Genomic DNA, 18833 nt, shown 5'->3' on the forward strand with positions numbered 1-18833 from the left:
TTGATGGTCACGAAGCTTCCTTTTGACCTGAAGGAACTGCGCACGCGACTTCTGGACATCTACGGCGAAGTCTGGATAAACAGAAATATCATTGTTGTCTAATTTCAAAGGACCCTGTGTGCGGGCCAGCCGCAGGACCGCATCCCGGTCCCTGAAGTGTATGAAAGTGCGTGCAGGTGCGCCCGGGGGAGGAGCCCTGGCAGGCAATCGGTGCGCCCTCTCCACAGAAAACTGACGACCAAAGTCATCGCATTTAAATAATCGGAGAAGCCATGTTTCAAGGAACGATTCTGTGGAGGAGCCCTACGCTCTCTCCGGGAGGCCCACAAAGCGGACGTTATTACGACGTAGTCTTCCTTCAATATCAGAGAGCTTCATCTTAACTGCCGACATTTGAGTTGTGAGATTGGAAACCGTTTCTTTAAGAGGATTGGTGACGTCTTCTAAGTCGGAGATACGGTGCTCCGCTTCCCCCACCCGTTCACAAATCTTTTGCATGTCATGTCTGATTAAAGTGATATCCACCTGTACTTGGCCGATTTTATCCATGGCTCTGTGTTCGGACGTGGATATGGCCAAAAGAATTTGCTGCGTCGACTGGGACGTGTCATCCTCTCGAGGAGGTGTCCCCGAGGGGGAAGGAGGGGATGGGGAGCAGTACCCCGGGTGGGTTGGGAGGAAGACTGAGAGCCTCTAGCATATTTTTCAAGCTTAGCAGCAGCGGTAGCAGCAGCAGCACTGCCCCCACGCACCATGATGGGACACGGGTGGAACACGGGGGTGGAGGTAGAAATAGCAATAACAGTAGAGGCCAAGTGCGAGAGCAAAGCTACTGAAGTAATGCAGAGAGAGGACTCCCGTAGTGATGATATAAAACAAACAATACGTGCTCACCACAGGCTGTAAAATCTTCAGGCTTCCAGAGTCTCACTTAGGTGAATGAACACAAGCAGGGAAAAGGAAATCCTTAGTGGCAGCAGTCAGGCTGTATAATCAGCAGTAGGCTTTCAAGTGGACCCTCATGGAGAGTAGTGTAGATAGGGAAGCGCCAACCAGCAATGTAGGCAGAGTAGGATAGCTGCAGGTGTCCAGGCAGCCCCGCAGGCAGAGTAGTGCAGACAGGGAGGCTCCAACCAGCAGTGCAGGGAGGCAGGGGTCGTCAGGAGGGACGGTCAGTGCAGATAGATGCACCCCCGCACTGTCAGCAGCAATCACCGCCACACAGAGACAGTCAGCCCGCCAGTCGCAAGGTGGAGGGAGACAGGGGCACATGCCGACCTCCGGATCAGCAGAAGCAGCAGAGGGCACGGGTGAAGGGAGCTCCGGCCCAGCGCGTCCCCGGCCCCCGCTGTTAGTTCTCAATATGGCGCCGCACTTCCGGTCAGACGGAAGGAGTGAGGCAGAACGGTGTAGGCCGCGATCCGTCCAGCGGCCGCCCAGGGCAGATACACAGTCCCGCAGACCCCTCAAAATGTGCAGAGCCAAGAGACACAAAGGGTGAGCCAGGTCAGGAGCGATCACCAGCGGGGGAATCAGGATAAAGACAGCAGGATAGACGGAGCTCTAACTCCTAGCTCCTTACTCCGTGCTCGGCCAAGCCACGCCCCCCCCCCACTCCGAAAGAGTGTTTAGTGCAGCCGGTCACCTTGTCAGCAATCGGCGTACGAGGTTACTTCCAGAAAATGTGGAGAAGATGATGTTCATCAAAATTAATTATAATCAATTCCTCCGTGGAGACATTCACCAGCAATTGTCTCCAGAAAGTACACAGGGACCTGAGATGGTGGATTCCAGTGGGGACGAATTAATAATACTCTGTGAGGAGGGGGATGTACACAGTGAAAGGGGTGATGAATCGGACTATGAGGAGGAGGTGGACATCTTGCCTCTGTAGAGCCAGTTTGTGCAAGGAGAGATTGATTGCTTCTTTTTTGGTGGGGGCCCAAACCAACCAGTCATTTTAGCCACAGTCGTGTGGCAGACCCTGTGGCTGAAGTGATGGGTTTGTTAAAGTGTGCATGTCCTTTTTATACAACATAAGGGTGGGTGGGAGGTCCCAAGGACAATTCCATCTTGCACCTCTTTTTTTTTTAATTTATCTCTGCATCATGTGGGGCTAATTTTTTTAAGTGCCATCCTGTCTGACACTGCAGTGCCACTCCTAGATGGGCCAGGTGTTTGTGCCGCCCACTTGGGTCGCTTAGCTTAGTCATCCAGCGACCTCGGTGCAAATTTTAGGACTACAAATAATATTGTGAGGTGTGAGGTGTTCAGAATAGACTGGAAATAAGTGTAAATTATGGTTATTGAGGTTAATAATACTATGGGATCAAAATGACCCCCAAATTCTATGATTTAAGCTGTTTTTGAGGTTTTTTTTTTTTTTTTTTTTTAAAACACCCAAATCCAAAACACACCCGAATCCGACAAAAATTTTTCAGGGAGATTTTGCCAAAACGCGTCCGAATCCAAAACACGGCCGCGGAACCGAATCCAAAACCAAAACACAAAACCTGAAAAATATCCGGTGCACATCTCTAAAGAAACATATGTGGATGGCGGGGCCGCTGGCCCAATTTTTACCCCGTAGGGGCGGAGTGTACCTCCGTCCCTACAACTGTTGGTTGGCAGGGGTAGTGGCAGAAGGTCAACCCCTGTCCTTGGATATTTGATTTTCGATGTCTGGGATGGAGGCAGGAGGCCGATCCCGGAACATCTGGGGCAGAAGGCTCCCTCACACATGTTTTTTATTGCTTGTTTTTTCTGTATTATAATGTTGATCACCAATGTTACGTTTTATCATGTTTAACCGTTCTTCTCCCAGCCACCTTAGTTAGAGAGGGAAGTCTGCATTTTAGTTTTAGTATTTACTAGGCCTTCCTCTCAGTCAGAAAATAAAAGCTGACCCCTTTCACGCCAATTACAGTTGTTGTGTCTATATTTTATAAGATAAGTGTGCTTGAGTGGCGCGGATGCATCTGACGTGTGAGGTTTAAGACTGCGTAGGGCATATAATGTGACCGAGCAGCATAAACGCACCATCTGGGCTTGCGGAGCGCCTCTCAATGCATCACCTTGGCTTGGAAGGGGTTAATGTTTTGTGGTGAGAGGAACATAGGGAGAACGTCCAGGAGCCTACATATAGGCTGCTGACCTAGGACTTCCTGCCTCTTTCCAGTTCTTCTCGTGACCCGCCCTCCCGCCCTGGGGACTTGGTTTTGTTCTACAGTTGGGTTCATTGTGTCAGCTTTTGGTGGCTGGTTTCTGAACGGTTACTTAATTTTAATTATGAGTTCAATGTTAGTAAGTTCGGGTGTACTTTTAGGTAAATTTTATAGTTTTATAATTAATTTACCGCCATCACTTTACCAGGTGGGTCCATATGATAGATAGAAACATATGTGGATGGCGGGGCCGGTGGCCCAATTTTTACCCCGTAGGGGCGGAGCGTACCTCCGTCCCTACAACTGTTGGTGGGCAGGGGTAGTGGCAGAAGGTCGACCCCTGTCCTTGGATTTTTGATTTTCGATGTCTTGGATGGAGGCAGGAGGCCGATCCCGGAACATCTTGGGCAGAAGGCTCCCTCACACATATGTTTTTTATTGCTTGTTTTTTCTGTATTATAATGTTGATCACCCATGTTACGTTTTATCATGTTTAACCGTTCTTCTCCCCGCCACCTTAGTTAGAGAGGGAAGTCTGCATTTTAGTTTTAGTATTTAATAGGCCTTCCTCTCAGTCAGAAAATAAAAGCTGACCCCTTTCACGCCAATTACAGTTGTTGTGTCTTTATTTTATAAGATAAGTGTGCTAGAGTGGCGCGCGGATGCATCTGACGTGTGATGTTTATTATTTCTCATAAAACAATCACAATTTGTGCCATGATTGGTCCTTCATGAAACCATATTAACAGTGAGTTAGGAAATTATTTACTACAGTCAATTTTAGAATTGCATCACTTAGGATCTCTACAAATAATTTACCCAAGACCGAAGTCAGAATCTTGGATTTATATAATTTCATATTTTAGTCCCCTCTTTAAAAAGCGGAAACTCGTCTACTTTCCGCTAGTCTTGTGGCACAGACCCAGTTACGTTAGTGTCCATAATTTCAATAAATAGACTAATATTAATTAATGAACTGAGGGCCTAATTCAGGATTGATTTTTCTAATGGGCAAAACCATGTGCAGTGCAGGTGGGGCAGATGTAACATGTGCAGAGAGATTTAGATTTGGGTGGGGTGTGTTCAAACTGACATCTAAATTGCAGTGTAAAAATAAACAGCCAGTATTTACCATGCGCAGAAACAATATAACCCACCCAAATCTAAATCTCTCTGCACATGTTACTTATGCCCCACCTGGAGTGCAACATGGTTTTGCCCATTAGAGAAAGATTTAGCTTTTGCGATCAATCCTGAATTAGGTGTGTTGAGAGGTAAAGTTGAGAGAGATAAAGGGGTCTATTCATGAAACAGTAAAAAGAGTTGAGAAGTGAGCCAGTGGAGAAGTTGCCCATGGCAACTAATTAGCAGCTAAGTATAATTTTATAGAGTGCACTTGACAAATGTTACTTAAAAGCTGATTGATTGCCATGGGCAACTTCTCCACTGGCTCACTTCTCCACTCTTTTCACTACTTCATGAATAGACCTCAAAGTACTAACCAATCAGCTCCTGTCATTTTAGAAGCTGTATTTGAAAAATGACAGCTAGGAGCTGATTTATTAGTTCTTTAGCTCTCTCCACTTTAACTCTCTCTGAGACTTGATACAGGTTGAGTATCCCTTATCCAAAATGCTTGGGACCAGAGGTATTTTGGATATCGGATTTTTCCGTATTTTGGAATAATTAGATACCATAATGAGATATCATGGTGATGGGACCTAAATCTAAGCACAGAATGCGTTTATGTTACATATACACCTTATACACACAGCCTGAAAGTAATTTTAGCCAATATTTTTTATAACTTTGTGCATTAAACAAAGTGTGTCTACATTCACACAATTCATTTATGTTTCATATACACCTTATACACACAGCATGAAGGTCATTTAATACAATATTATTAATAACTTTGTGTATTAAACAAAGTTTGTGTACATTGAGCCATCAAAAAACAAAGGTTTCACTATCTCACTCAAAAAAGTCCGTATTTCGGAATATTCCGTATTTCGGAATATTTGGATATGGGATACTCAACCTGTATATAGCTCCTTAAATATCATTTAGGCATGACTACATCTCTCCTATGTTATACTAATCAGTGACGGATTTTTACGTAGTGAAATCAGCCATCCTCTGGAACTGACTAACAGTGGCTGACTTCCCTGAGGAAGCACTCCATGCTAATCACAGCCAGGCTGTCAGTCCCAAGGGGAGGTGTTTTCTCCCTCTGGGACTGCCAGTCCAGACTGCGATGACAAATTGAATGCTTTTCGTGGGAAACCACTCCCCTGCTAACTCGTCAGTTCTTTCATAGGAGATGGGACTCGGGAGGAGATCAGTCAGCACCCCAACCAGACAGGTAAGCAGCCACCGCTGCAATTAATAATATTTAATGGTGTGGATGGGTTATTGCTGCCCAACCTAGTAATTTTACCTGCTTTATGAACACAGACCAGGGGTAGACTTGGCATGGCGGAAGAGTGGCATATGAATTCCAGACTGGTCCTATAGTTCTATAGGTGTCAATATGCTGAAACAGCCATACTTATTTTGGTAGTGTAGGTCTAATAGGAACAGAGAAAATACTGTAGCTAATGGCTCCACGAGCTTACTGGGACCATTAGTGCCCAACACTCATTGGGAGGAATTCCAATGTTATCAGTATGGGGCTTGTGTCTCCTAGGTTAACCAGCTAAGCTTGTCAGAGCCTGTGGGTTCCCTAACAAGCACAAGGGATGAGCAAAGGGCTCACTTTCGGGAAAAAGCTTATATTTATATGCATTTTATTCATTATTTTTTTTTAGTTCACATTTAAACAGGCTGTAGTTCTCATCATCATCATCATCATCTAGCCACTAAAATACATGCAGTTGAAAAAACAGGTAAGAGCACAATTTATCAGTTTACATTTTACATGTAAGTTCGGGCCACAAATAGCACCAAGTCTACCACTGTCACCCCCTCTAGTAGGTTCTTTTACAATTTGCAAAAAGGTAGTTGCCTTTGAAAATAGATTTATTTTTTTAAACGCTTTTCTATTAATATTTTTCTTTACTATGATAAATGTTACAGTATTTAAGTGCATTGCACATTTAGTTTTCCATTATTACCTGTGAATCTGGTAGGTCCATGTCTTTCCTGGATAAACAACTAAGTATCTGGTGATTAACCACAGCAATGACTTGGTCACAGAGTTTCTGCAGGTAAGTTGCCTTAGACGTCTGGTTACTTAGCTCAACAGTATGTGTCTTCACTTTTTCTGGGTGCGCCTGCAGTATCCAGGATTTCAGCTCTCCTAAAAGTTCTTGAGCTTCTGTATCTGAGCTTCCATCTTCTTTAACATCAATAAGGGGCTTATCTTTGCAGAGATTCATATCCTTCACTTCCCTGAATATAATAGTAGAGCCTGCCTCATTGGTACTACAGTCTGAGAGTCCACTGTCAATCTCCCATTCTGTCACTGAAACACATAGAATGAAAAGCAGTTAATGAGAACCATACGTTGGACTAACTGAACTACAAGTCAACCAAATATTATTATATATCAAATAAATAAATGGATATTGTATAGCAGTATATGGCATAGTTCAGTAACAACTGCGTTTGTTCTTACCCTCATGTAAGTGCTAAATATACTGTATCTAAGATCTCCTATCTGTTCATCAGGAAGATCCATGCTATAACAGGGCATCTCAGAGTAATTCGGAGGGCATAGTTCATGAGGGTGATTGTATAATATAGTGTATATAAGTAACATTATTTTTGGCACCAGTAATGTTAATTATTTTCACCCACTTAACAAAAGTATAATACAAAAATAAGTGCCTAGAGCAGAAGAAGGAATCCTCTCTATCTTCAGTACAAGTGAAAAATATAGTGAATGCTTAAAAAAAAGAGGTTTTCTGAGCTCAGTCTATTACAACCATAATGTATCCAATATCAAAAGGTGAATTGTATATAAAGCTTGGCATCTCTTTGTCTACAGCTTCTCCTATGTTCAGCAATTCTTCATTGGGATTAACCATTTAGCACGTCCATTATCATCAATTATGTGACCCACATCACAGAGAATAGTTACAGAATGCAGAAGACTATTTTAGCACTGTGGAGAATCCTCCCCTCCCCCCTTCCCTTCCCCTTTAGCTACTTGTCCACCAATAGAAAATCAGCAAGATGTTCAGACCTCATTTTCTTAAAGTGTGTCTCAATCAGTGGATGAACTACCAGTGCTGCAGCAGGTGCAATGCACCTAGGCCCCTGGGGACTAAGGGTGCCACTGCTGCCAAGGCCGTCTTAACAGCAGTGTAGGCCCCTGGGCACAGCAATGCACTGGGCCCCCTACCCATCCTCCAGCGGTAGAGGTGGGGGGTGCTATCAGCGGCAGCTTTGATGTCCTGCGGGTAGTAGGGAGTGTTCTATCTTCTGCTCAGCATGTAGGACCTGGAGCAGTAATTTCTGCTAATTACTCCTTTACTGCACAGATGGGGCTAAACTGTAGAAGGGGGCACTGGGATGAATAAAGAAGCCCTGGTACATGACTACCAGGGTGGTAGGGGGTGTTTAATACGTAGGGGAGGGGTGGATAGTGGAGTAGGCTTAATATTTATCATTTTCCGGTGGGAGGGCAGCTTGCTTGACTGCAGATATCTCAAGTTCCTGAAAATATATGTAGAGATGTGCCCTGTGGGCACATCTGTGGTGGTGTCCCTAGCTGGGGACAGCGCTGGGGCAGCTTGTCTGTCCCCAGCGCTGGGTGCGTGGCGGCGGGTGTCCGGTGCAGGGATTACCCTTTTCCCTGCACCGGACCAGAGGCTTTTGAATCTTGGCGCCCTCCGGGAGCCAATCGCGGCTCCCGGAGCGGCAGCCAATCAGAGAGGGACGCGGCGAGCCAATCGGCGCTCGCCGCGTCATAGGCCCCGCCCCCGGCGTCTGATGTCAGACGCCGGGCGGGAGCCGAAGGGACCGCGCGCGCGGAAGAGCGCGAAGAAAGAAGACGGGCGGGAGCAGCGGAGATCGTCGGCGCGCAGGAGCGCAGAAGATAGTCCGGCGCGGAGGAGAAGACGACGGCCGTGGGAAGAAGAGCTCCGGTGGCCGCTGAAGAGGCCGGAAGACGTCGGGCTCCGGGAAGATGTCCAGCGGCGGCTGGACGCGGCGAAGAGACGGCGGCGCCGCTGGCCAGGACGGGCCAGCGGCAGAAGAATGCATCCAGGCCGAGAAGGCTGCAGTGGTGGGAAGCAATTGAGCTGTGCAGTTCCCCACTGCAGCCTTCTCCACCGCAGGTAGGCCCTTCTAAGGTGCCCCCTTCTCTCCTCCCTAGACCACCGGGTGTTCGGGCATTAGGCCCGTGGGCAGAGTCAGGCCCTCTCGGCCTGTGGGCATTCAGTCGGGCCCTCCCGGCCCGTGGGCACAAGCGTGGTCGGCTCTCTGGGTCCAAGGCCACGTGCAGCCGGGGTTCCACCCGGCCCGTGGCCCAAGTACCCAGACCCGACCACATTGATAGGGGGTTTGGGCATTAGGTCCAAGCCACCTCAAAGCGCCGCAGTAGGCGGGCACTAGGCCCGGGGGCAGTTCAGGCATTAGGCCTGTGGGGACGTTAGAGGGCAGTAGGCCCTAGTGTAATTGTGGCCAATTAGGGACACATTAAGGTGACCTTGGGCACAAGGCCCAGGTCACCCAACGGGCAGCAAGTTAGGCGGGCGCTAGGCCTGTGGGCGAAGTCAGGCCTGCGGCCTGTGTGCAGTTAGGGGGCGCTAGGCCCAGTGAATAAGAGCCCCGAGGTGAGTACAGGTGGCCCTGGGCACTAGGCCCAGGCCACCCCGAGGTATTTAGGAAGGCAGAGCTGAGGCCCACATGAGGGAAGGCACAGGAGGTGGGTAGGCCGTGCGGTGCCCACCCCCGTCCAGCGGCAGGTAGGGATTAAAAAGGGACAGCACTGTTTTATATTGTATTTCCGATGTGTGTTGTTACCGTGCAGGGTGAATTGCTGTTATAATGTTTGTGCATAGTTATGTCGCACCACACCCACAGAGCTAGTTTGAGGGCTCTGCCGTTATAGTTAGTATAGGGTGTGACACTAGGTCTAGTTAGGCCCTGCACGGCTGTTTCTTTCTTTTGCCTCCTTACAGGGACCTGTACTGGAGAAGATCGGAGTACCGGAGTGTAAGACGGTGAGTAACCACGGTCTGAGTGTTTGGTTGTGTTCCTTTCTATCTCCCTTCCTTCAGGGCAACGGTGAGCCTTGCACGGCTGTGCAAGGCGGAATTTCCACCTGGTGCGAAAGTGCCGATAGGTGAAATTCGGGCTCTGAGGCGGACGCCAATGATGACCCCCACCTAGCCCGAAAGCACTATTTTTCTAGAGGTCGGAGGGCGTTTCGGTCCACAGGTAGGAGGACGGCACTCAGCAATCTCTTTCCTCCTAGGTCGTCGTGTCCGGGTCCGACGGAAGAGTTGCCAGGTCCGTTGAAGGTTCCGGTACCTGAAGGTGAGAGAGAGCGGCGCCTGGTGAGTACAGAGTCTACACCTGCACGGCAGCAGGCACCACCACACGCACAGCAGCCGCACCTCTCACACTTGGCGTAGTCGGCAGGATAAAAGAGACCGGATCACGGACACGATGTGGAACGCCACCAAGAAGACCTCCCAGCAGACGGCTCCGGAGAAGACTCACCCCCGGATGTGTGTGGACCAGAGCGACTGGGTGACGGTGTCTGGGGCAGACATCCTGAAGATGGTGCAGCGGTCGGTCCAGCGTGGAAAAGAAGAGCGCCGAGAGAAGGGGCGCAAGAAAGCCGCTGTGACGCCCTGCAAGAGATGTCGGCAGACAGGGCACTTTGCCAGCGAGTGCACTTGGCGAGAGACGTCCCCAAAGAAGGTGGTCCAGGAAGCGGACCGAAGACGTCAGCAGGGCCAAGTGAAGAAGGAGTCCCGATGTTTGCTCTGCGGAAACTACGGGCATGAGCACAACAGTTGTCCTTGGGACGAAGAGTTGAGCGAAGACGAGGTTGATTCCCGGTGTGAAAGCTGTGGAGATCCCCGACATCGGCTCCTGGAATGTCCATGGACTGAAGACAGGACGGACTACGAGGCCACGGTGAAGCAGATGACGGAGTCTCGTCATCAGCTTTGGGACCGGGTGGCTGCAGAGCCTGTGTGTGCGCTCTGCGAGGCGAGAGGACATGCGCTTCCCGATTGTCCGTGGAATGAAGACCGGATGATTGCGGATGGTCGCGCCCAGAGATGGGAGGAGGAAACCAGGGAAATGGAGCGGAAGGCCTTGCTTGAAGTTAATTCGCAGGTGCCCATTTCCTCGGAGCCGGAACCAACGGGTGAAGATTCCCCAGTGAAGGAGGCGGACCAGGAACCCGTCTTGGAGAAGGTGGCAGTGGCCCTCCCTTGTTGGAAGTGTCGGCGACCAGGACATGCGGCCAGTGAGTGCCCTTGGGAAGATGCCGAGGACCTACTCTGTCCCAAGAAAGTGACCCCAGTAAGGCAGAATCCTTTCCCGCATGAGGCGGAGGTGGACGACTGGGAGGTGAAGAGGCCACGCTGCGAAGAAAAGCGTGAAGACCCAGTGACTGAGACGTCCGGAATCTCCCCGCGATGGAACCGTCCACGACCAGGACGTGCGGAACAGGAGTGTCCTGGGTACCAAGAAATGCCAGCGGAAGCAAAGGAGTACGCTGAGGAAGTAACGATGCCAGCGGAAGCGAAGGAGTACGCTGAGGAAGTAACGATGCCAGCGGAAGCGAAGGAGTACGCTGAGGAAGTAACGATGCCAGCGGAAGCGCAAGAGTACGCTGAGGAAGCAGAGGTGCCAGCGGAAGCGAAGAAGTACGCTGAGGAGGAAAGTAATACCCCAGTCCAGATATCGGAGGAGGACTCGGACTACGGTGAGCTGTCCGCCGACGAATCCCTCCCAGAACAGATGGAGGACGACTCTGGCATCGGAAGCGCCGACGAGAGTGACTGGCAGGATCGGGTGGAGTCATGCTCCCAGTTGAATGCCCTCCGCGAAAAGGAGGAGATAGTCCTGGAGCAAGAGTACCTGCCGGGAGTGCCGAAATGGACGGATGTACGGGGACAGGATCGTGATGCCGTGGGAGAACCCGTTCCAGAGGAAGACACAGGACCTTTGGAGATGCCCCACGAGGAAATGCAACATATGGTGGCTGTTGCCCGGGAGGAAACGGATGCCCCGGAGGATTCCGCTGTTGGATGGTGGTCGATACCACACCCGGAAGACAGGGACAAAGCCACAGACGATAACGGAGGTCAAGAGTGGGTGACTGTTGTCCCCGTGGAAGATTCCCCTTGGTGGCCAACGTCGAGCGACCGTGAGGAGATGCCACTCCCCCAGAGGATCCGCCGATGGAGGTCAGGACGTAAGAGGAACCCGGAGCTGGAGGTGGAAGGATGTGGGGTCACAGCCTGTCCGGGCTGGACCCTCGAACACAACCTCGCCGAAGGGACCTCGGAATTCCCTGACCCGCGGACAATGGACGTCGTGAGGAACTTTGTAGGGACTACAAAGGAAAAAGGGGGGGGAAATGTAGAGATGTGCCCTGTGGGCACATCTGTGGTGGTGTCCCTAGCTGGGGACAGCGCTGGGGCAGCTTGTCTGTCCCCAGCGCTGGGTGCGTGGCGGCGGGTGTCCGGTGCAGGGATTACCCTTTTCCCTGCACCGGACCAGAGGCTTTTGAATCTTGGCGCCCTCCGGGAGCCAATCGCGGCTCCCGGAGCGGCAGCCAATCAGAGAGGGACGCGGCGAGCCAATCGGCGCTCGCCGCGTCATAGGCCCCGCCCCCGGCGTCTGATGTCAGACGCCGGGCGGGAGCCGAAGGGACCGCGCGCGCGGAAGAGCGCGAAGAAAGAAGACGGGCGGGAGCAGCGGAGATCGTCGGCGCGCAGGAGCGCAGAAGATAGTCCGGCGCGGAGGAGAAGACGACGGCCGTGGGAAGAAGAGCTCCGGTGGCCGCTGAAGAGGCCGGAAGACGTCGGGCTCCGGGAAGATGTCCAGCGGCGGCTGGACGCGGCGAAGAGACGGCGGCGCCGCTGGCCAGGACGGGCCAGCGGCAGAAGAATGCATCCAGGCCGAGAAGGCTGCAGTGGTGGGAAGCAATTGAGCTGTGCAGTTCCCCACTGCAGCCTTCTCCACCGCAGGTAGGCCCTTCTAAGGTGCCCCCTTCTCTCCTCCCTAGACCACCGGGTGTTCGGGCATTAGGCCCGTGGGCAGAGTCAGGCCCTCTCGGCCTGTGGGCATTCAGTCGGGCCCTCCCGGCCCGTGGGCACAAGCGTGGTCGGCTCTCTGGGTCCAAGGCCACGTGCAGCCGGGGTTCCACCCGGCCCGTGGCCCAAGTACCCAGACCCGACCACATTGATAGGGGGTTTGGGCATTAGGTCCAAGCCACCTCAAAGCGCCGCAGTAGGCGGGCACTAGGCCCGGGGGCAGTTCAGGCATTAGGCCTGTGGGGACGTTAGAGGGCAGTAGGCCCTAGTGTAATTGTGGCCAATTAGGGACACATTAAGGTGACCTTGGGCACAAGGCCCAGGTCACCCAACGGGCAGCAAGTTAGGCGGGCGCTAGGCCTGTGGGCGAAGTCAGGCCTGCGGCCTGTGTGCAGTTAGGGGGCGCTAGGCCCAGTGAATAAGAGCCCCGAGGTGAGTACAGGTGGCCCTGGGCACTAGGCCCAGGCCACCCCGAGGTATTTAGGAAGGCAGAGCTGAGGCCCACATGAGGGAAGGCACAGGAGGTGGGTAGGCCGTGCGGTGCCCACCCCCGTCCAGCGGCAGGTAGGGATTAAAAAGGGACAGCACTGTTTTATATTGTATTTCCGATGTGTGTTGTTACCGTGCAGGGTGAATTGCTGTTATAATGTTTGTGCATAGTTATGTCGCACCACACCCACAGAGCTAGTTTGAGGGCTCTGCCGTTATAGTTAGTATAGGGTGTGACACTAGGTCTAGTTAGGCCCTGCACGGCTGTTTCTTTCTTTTGCCTCCTTACAGGGACCTGTACTGGAGAAGATCGGAGTACCGGAGTGTAAGACGGTGAGTAACCACGGTCTGAGTGTTTGGTTGTGTTCCTTTCTATCTCCCTTCCTTCAGGGCAACGGTGAGCCTTGCACGGCTGTGCAAGGCGGAATTTCCACCTGGTGCGAAAGTGCCGATAGGTGAAATTCGGGCTCTGAGGCGGACGCCAATGATGACCCCCACCTAGCCCGAAAGCACTATTTTTCTAGAGGTCGGAGGGCGTTTCGGTCCACAGGTAGGAGGACGGCACTCAGCAATCTCTTTCCTCCTAGGTCGTCGTGTCCGGGTCCGACGGAAGAGTTGCCAGGTCCGTTGAAGGTTCCGGTACCTGAAGGTGAGAGAGAGCGGCGCCTGGTGAGTACAGAGTCTACACCTGCACGGCAGCAGGCACCACCACACGCACAGCAGCCGCACCTCTCACATATATTCCTTAGCTTTGAATGGGATACAAATCTAGAGAGTTCAACCTTTCAGGAGGTTCTGGGGACTTGGGGATCAGAATTCAGGAGCCAGAGCAATTCACCAATGAAAATTTAAAACTGCATATTAGGCGTGTGGAACTGGAGCAGGGACCAGCTGCTTGAAGGCTGATATCTCTGGTTCTGGGCATAGTAGAGACAAGCCGCCAGTGTCCACCAAAAGGGGAGAGCCACAGCTTTTGGATTATATCTGAGAAAAACTCTAAGTTAGACAGAACCTGAGATATCTGGCTAGGAAGATCAATTAACAGGCTTGGATGGGGACCACTGCTTTCAAGTCGGATATCTCCAGTTCCCCAGGGCCGATTTTTAAAAATCTGGTACCCCTGGAAAGAGGGGACCCTCAGCTATCAGCCTAGGGCCCTTATCCTCCTGGGGCCCTTGGGAAAGAGCCCATTGAGCCCATACAAAAAGACGGCCCTGACTGCTGCCCAGACAAGCAATAGGTTTTCCCCTGCCACGCTGCATGACCCTCGTGATCAAAATTGGTGACTGGTCCCATACTGGAAGCAGTGACTGTGTGCAGCCTCATCAGTCTGCCATATGATCTGGACTGATAGGGGATACTGGGGCTAATTCAGACCTGATAACTGCAGCGAACAGGTCTGAAGTGCGCATGCACTGGCGCAGGAGTGCCCCGGCGCATGGCAGACAGCCAGTGGCTGTCTTAGCCCTGCGATCGCCCCTGCCTGGGCGGGAGAGGGTGGTCCGGCATTGGGGGGGGCAGGCTGCGGCGGTTGCGTGACATCACACGCAGCCGCTGCGACCCGGGCAGTGACGAGTAGCTCCCTGCCAGTGCGTAGGAGCTGCGCTGGCTGGGAGCTACTCCTTCAGTGCTTGTACTTTTACGTCGGGGCAGGGCCTGACATGCGGGCGGACTAGCCCTCTGCTGGGCGTCCCCCGCATGTCAGGGAAGCTGATCGTAGATGTGCTAAATTTTGCACATCTACGATCAGGTCTGAATCATTCCCACTGTCTCTAATTTATAGACAGCTGCTTGTGAATTAGAGGCAGCTCATGGTCAGTATAACTAGTGCCTCCAGAGCCAGCCCTTCCAAGTGACAAGCTGAGGAAAGCACAGGGGGTGGGGCCTTCACTCACAGGCAAAGCAGAGGCAGCTGTGTTCCTGCCCCCACCAAGGTACAATCCCCCCCCCCCCCTTCCTTCCCTGCACCATTCAGGACTGTGTGCTTGTACCCCTGTCCACCATTACCTCACCCCCTGTCACTCGACTGTGGGGGAGATGTATCAAGCCTTGGAGAGTGATAACGTTGGCCAAAATCTTTGAAACACTAGCTAGAAGCTGATTAGTTGCTTTGGGCAACCTCTCCACTTTATCACTCTCCTAGGTTTGATATATCTCCCCCTCTGCTATGTGGCATTTCCTGAACTTGCGGTGGGGCAGTGGAGGGGGGCCTATAGCCCTGGGCATCCAGTCACAAGTTCCGCCACTGGTCTCAACACTTCTGAGATGGGAGTACCCGGATCAGACCAAGGGCGTCATTCAGACCCAATCGCACGCTGCCTTTTTTTGCAGCCGTGCGATCAGTTCTGTACAGCGCATGCGCAAGGTCCACAATGTGCAGGTGCGTCGGTCGGCAACAACAGCCGTCGCCAGGCAGCATTGGAAAGAACGAAGAAAGCGTTTGCAGCGGCGAACGCAAGAATATTGACAGGAAGAGGCCGTCCGGGGTGTCAACTCACCGTTTTCTGGGAGTGTCCAGGAAAACGCAGGCGTGCCCAGCCGTTTGGCGGGAGGGTTCCTGACGTCAACTCCAGTAAGGATCATCACAGCGGGTGAGTAAATCTTGAGCTGTGCAGAGACTGCGCAAACTATTTGTTTGTGCAGCTCTCTGCACAAGCGAACGCACCCCAGCAAAGCCAAAAAACTCTCCTCTGTAGGCGGCGATTACCTGGTCGCAGCACTGCAAAAAATAGCCTGCATGCGACCAGGACTGAATTAGGCCCCATAACCTGTATCAATGCAGTCTTACAATGAGACAATGAGAACAGAAAATGTGACAAGAATTTTCCTTTTCCAGATTTCACAAGCAATGTTCTGTAGCACCCAAATCTAAATCCCTCTGCACATGTTATATCTGCCTCCCCTGCAGTGCACATGGTTTTGCCCAACTGCTAATAAAATTCCTACTGCGATCAACTTGGAATTACCCCCATTGTTTTGATAAATTCCATACATGTTGCAGCAAGCTTCACACGCTACAGTAACCTCTTACACACAGATTTCTCAGTTACTGAAACCAGAAGAAAAGAAATGAAAAATAGTAGATACATGTACAGATGAATTTAGAGCAGGGGTGGGGAACCTCCGGCCACGGGCCGTATACGGCCAGCAAAGCCGTTTGTTCCGGCCCACCCGCTTGTTTGGCAGCGAGACACACCGCCGCTCAGCCCGGCGGCGGCGTGTCTCATCTGTTAGGGCAGGGAGGAGAGCGCAACTACTATGTCCGGCAGCCGTGGGTAGGATCTCAAACCAACTGCCGGTTCATGAGCCAATCAGAGCTCGCGGACCGGCAGCCAACCAGGAGCCGCTGCTGCCGGTCCGCAAGCCCTGATTGGCTCACAAACCGGCGGCTGGTTTGAGGTCCTACACGCCGCTGCAGCCTGACATAGCCACACTCTCCTCCCTGTCCTGACCCGACAGCTGAGATACGCCGCCGTCGGACGGACCTGCAGCAGCGGTGAGCGGTCTGGCACTCTGGGGGCATTTGAATATCTGGCACTGTGGGGCATTTGTGTATCTGGCACTGTGGGGCATTTGTGTATCTGGCACTGCACTGGTATATGTGTATCTGGCAATGCACTGGCATATGTGTATCTGGCACTGAACTATTGGGGGTATATGTGTATCACGATTCACGTCCCATTTTAATTGGCCACACCCATTTTCGCGTGTAATCAGTACCTCTAAGGGGATAACTACTGGGGGCATAATTACTGGGGGGCAAAGTCATTTTTAAGTTGATAATTTTTGTATGGCCCCCGAAGGATTTTATAAATATCCAAATGGCCCTTGGTAGAAAAAAGGCTCCCCACCCCTGATTTAGAGGATTCATCTATCATATAAATTAGCTGAATATGTGGTATGGGCTGAATGTGAAGTGGCAGATATGTGCAGCCTTGCCCATAACTGTAAACATTTTCTTACCGACAATTAAGTATACTGTATCTATACAAACAGCTACTCAATATATATTAATAATGTTCCTAATTTTGAGGTGCAATTTGTAAATTAGCCTCTTGAACTTTTGTTACTGAAAATGTTCCTGTTTTTTTTTTTAAATGCATCAACTGCATAGTGTCATATACTGTAGTGTCATTGGTCTCGTTTCATATGATGATTCAGATTCATTAAGTAAAATGTATTGAAATGAAGCATGTAAGCCATGTCAGAGTATACATACAGTATTTTGATCAAGATCACTTATATTGTTATGATGCACTAAATCCATCAGATGAAGAGAGCACCATAATTGATGTTGATCCTTACACCTGGCAAGCAAGCTTGACCTTGACCAGGGTGAATGATGTCTTTAATGTGGCCTCAAGACTACACATTTCCTGCTCTATATTGGTTACAGTGTTGTGTACACATTGACACATCCCAGCATGCCCTGACACTGCTTTAGCATTCTCTGACAGCAAAACTGTGTCAGGGCATGCTGGGAAAAGTAGTTTCACAACAGCTGGAGGGCCGCAGTTTGGACATGCCTGCACTAAACCATAGAATACATTTCAGAAATAATTTCCTTATAATAAATAATAATAATAATGTTACTTCAAAATTTATTTCAAACTACATTGGCAGTTTGATGATATGTAGATTGCAGATTGTGGAGTTTAGTACATTTCTGAACTTCATAATATATGTTTAAACAGTTACTGTCTAAACAGGCCTAATAAAGGATTTAGCTGTAAATAGACACATAGGCATTATAGACACGGTAACGCTGCAGGTAGCTAACATTCTCTTTCTGTTTGTGTACTTTACTTGGTCTCTCTGTATTAAGTGTCCCAAATCTAGCTTATATTTGGTGTAACTAACAGATATAAGATTCCAACAACTGCTCAGCACCACTTACCAATAGGAGCAAAATATACCTTTTAGTGACGACAATCTGCCTCCAGTCCGAATTATTGTGTTTATTGGGTGCAGTACCTAGTTGGATTTGGACCAGGGCCGGTGCAAGTTTTCTAGACAGGCTAGGCAAAGTTACAAAATACCGCCCCTGCTCCCCCAGTACCGTATGCCCAGCCACTCACATCTAAAATTGACTTCTTTTAATATTATTTTGTTAATTTTTAGATTAATTTACCAAATAAATTATAAACATAATAACACTAGAACAATAATAACAATAACATTAACACTAGCTACAGGACCACCATGTAATGCCAAGAGCATTTTAGTCACCACCATACAATAATAAGAGCATTTTACTGAGTGCCACACAACACTAAGAGCATTTTTGGTGACCACCGGACAATAAGAGAGCACTTTAGTGGCCACCAGACATTACGGAGAGCCTTTTAGTGACCGCCAGGCAATACAGAGATCATTTTAGTGACTGACAGACAATATGGAGAGCAATTAAGTGAATGCCAGACAATACTGAAAATATATTACTGCCCCGCAATACTAAGAGCATATTTGTGACTGCCAGACAATATGGAGAGCATATTTGTGATCTCCATACATATTAACTCATCATTAACTGTTATGAGCCACGGCTGTGGCTCATTCCTGTTTTGCATATCAGTTAGGTATTTTATGTTTATAAGTTGTCTTGCAGGCCAGGATTTCCTGTTGCTCTGTTTAAGAGTACTCTTGGTTGCTGCCGCTGGTGAGTCTGTGTAATTGCAGCTTGTTCCCATGTGTTCAGCCTTACCTGGCTGCTTATTGCATCTTGTCAGTTTGGAGTCATGCAACAGGGCAGCTGCATGATATTATTAATTAGGCCTCTCTGTTATATGCTGGCTCAGTGCTATTCACAGACGCTGGTGATATTTCTTGGTTTCCAGTCTGCTTGAGTTCTGAGCTTGTTCCTGCCAATTCCTGAGCTCCTGTGTAGCAGTGTCTGTCGAACTGCTTCCTGTGTCGATTCCTGTGTCAGTCCCTGTGTCGATTCATG

The 18833-nt window shown here is 50.3% G+C and overlaps 1 protein-coding gene across 1 annotated transcript in view; it reads right to left on the reverse strand.

Annotated features, from left to right (window-relative positions):
- The window catches only part of NWD1 (NACHT and WD repeat domain containing 1), a 183784-nt gene that overhangs the window by 112473 nt on the left and 52478 nt on the right, over positions 1-18833 (reverse strand). Inside the window, exon 5 of the mRNA XM_063914502.1 lies at positions 6281-6630. Coding sequence (XP_063770572.1) covers positions 6281-6630 — 350 coding nt within the window. The remainder of the gene's footprint in view (positions 1-6280; positions 6631-18833) is intronic.

This window comes from Pseudophryne corroboree, chromosome 1 (assembly GCF_028390025.1).
Source record: "Pseudophryne corroboree isolate aPseCor3 chromosome 1, aPseCor3.hap2, whole genome shotgun sequence".
NCBI lineage: Eukaryota > Metazoa > Chordata > Amphibia > Anura > Myobatrachidae > Pseudophryne > Pseudophryne corroboree.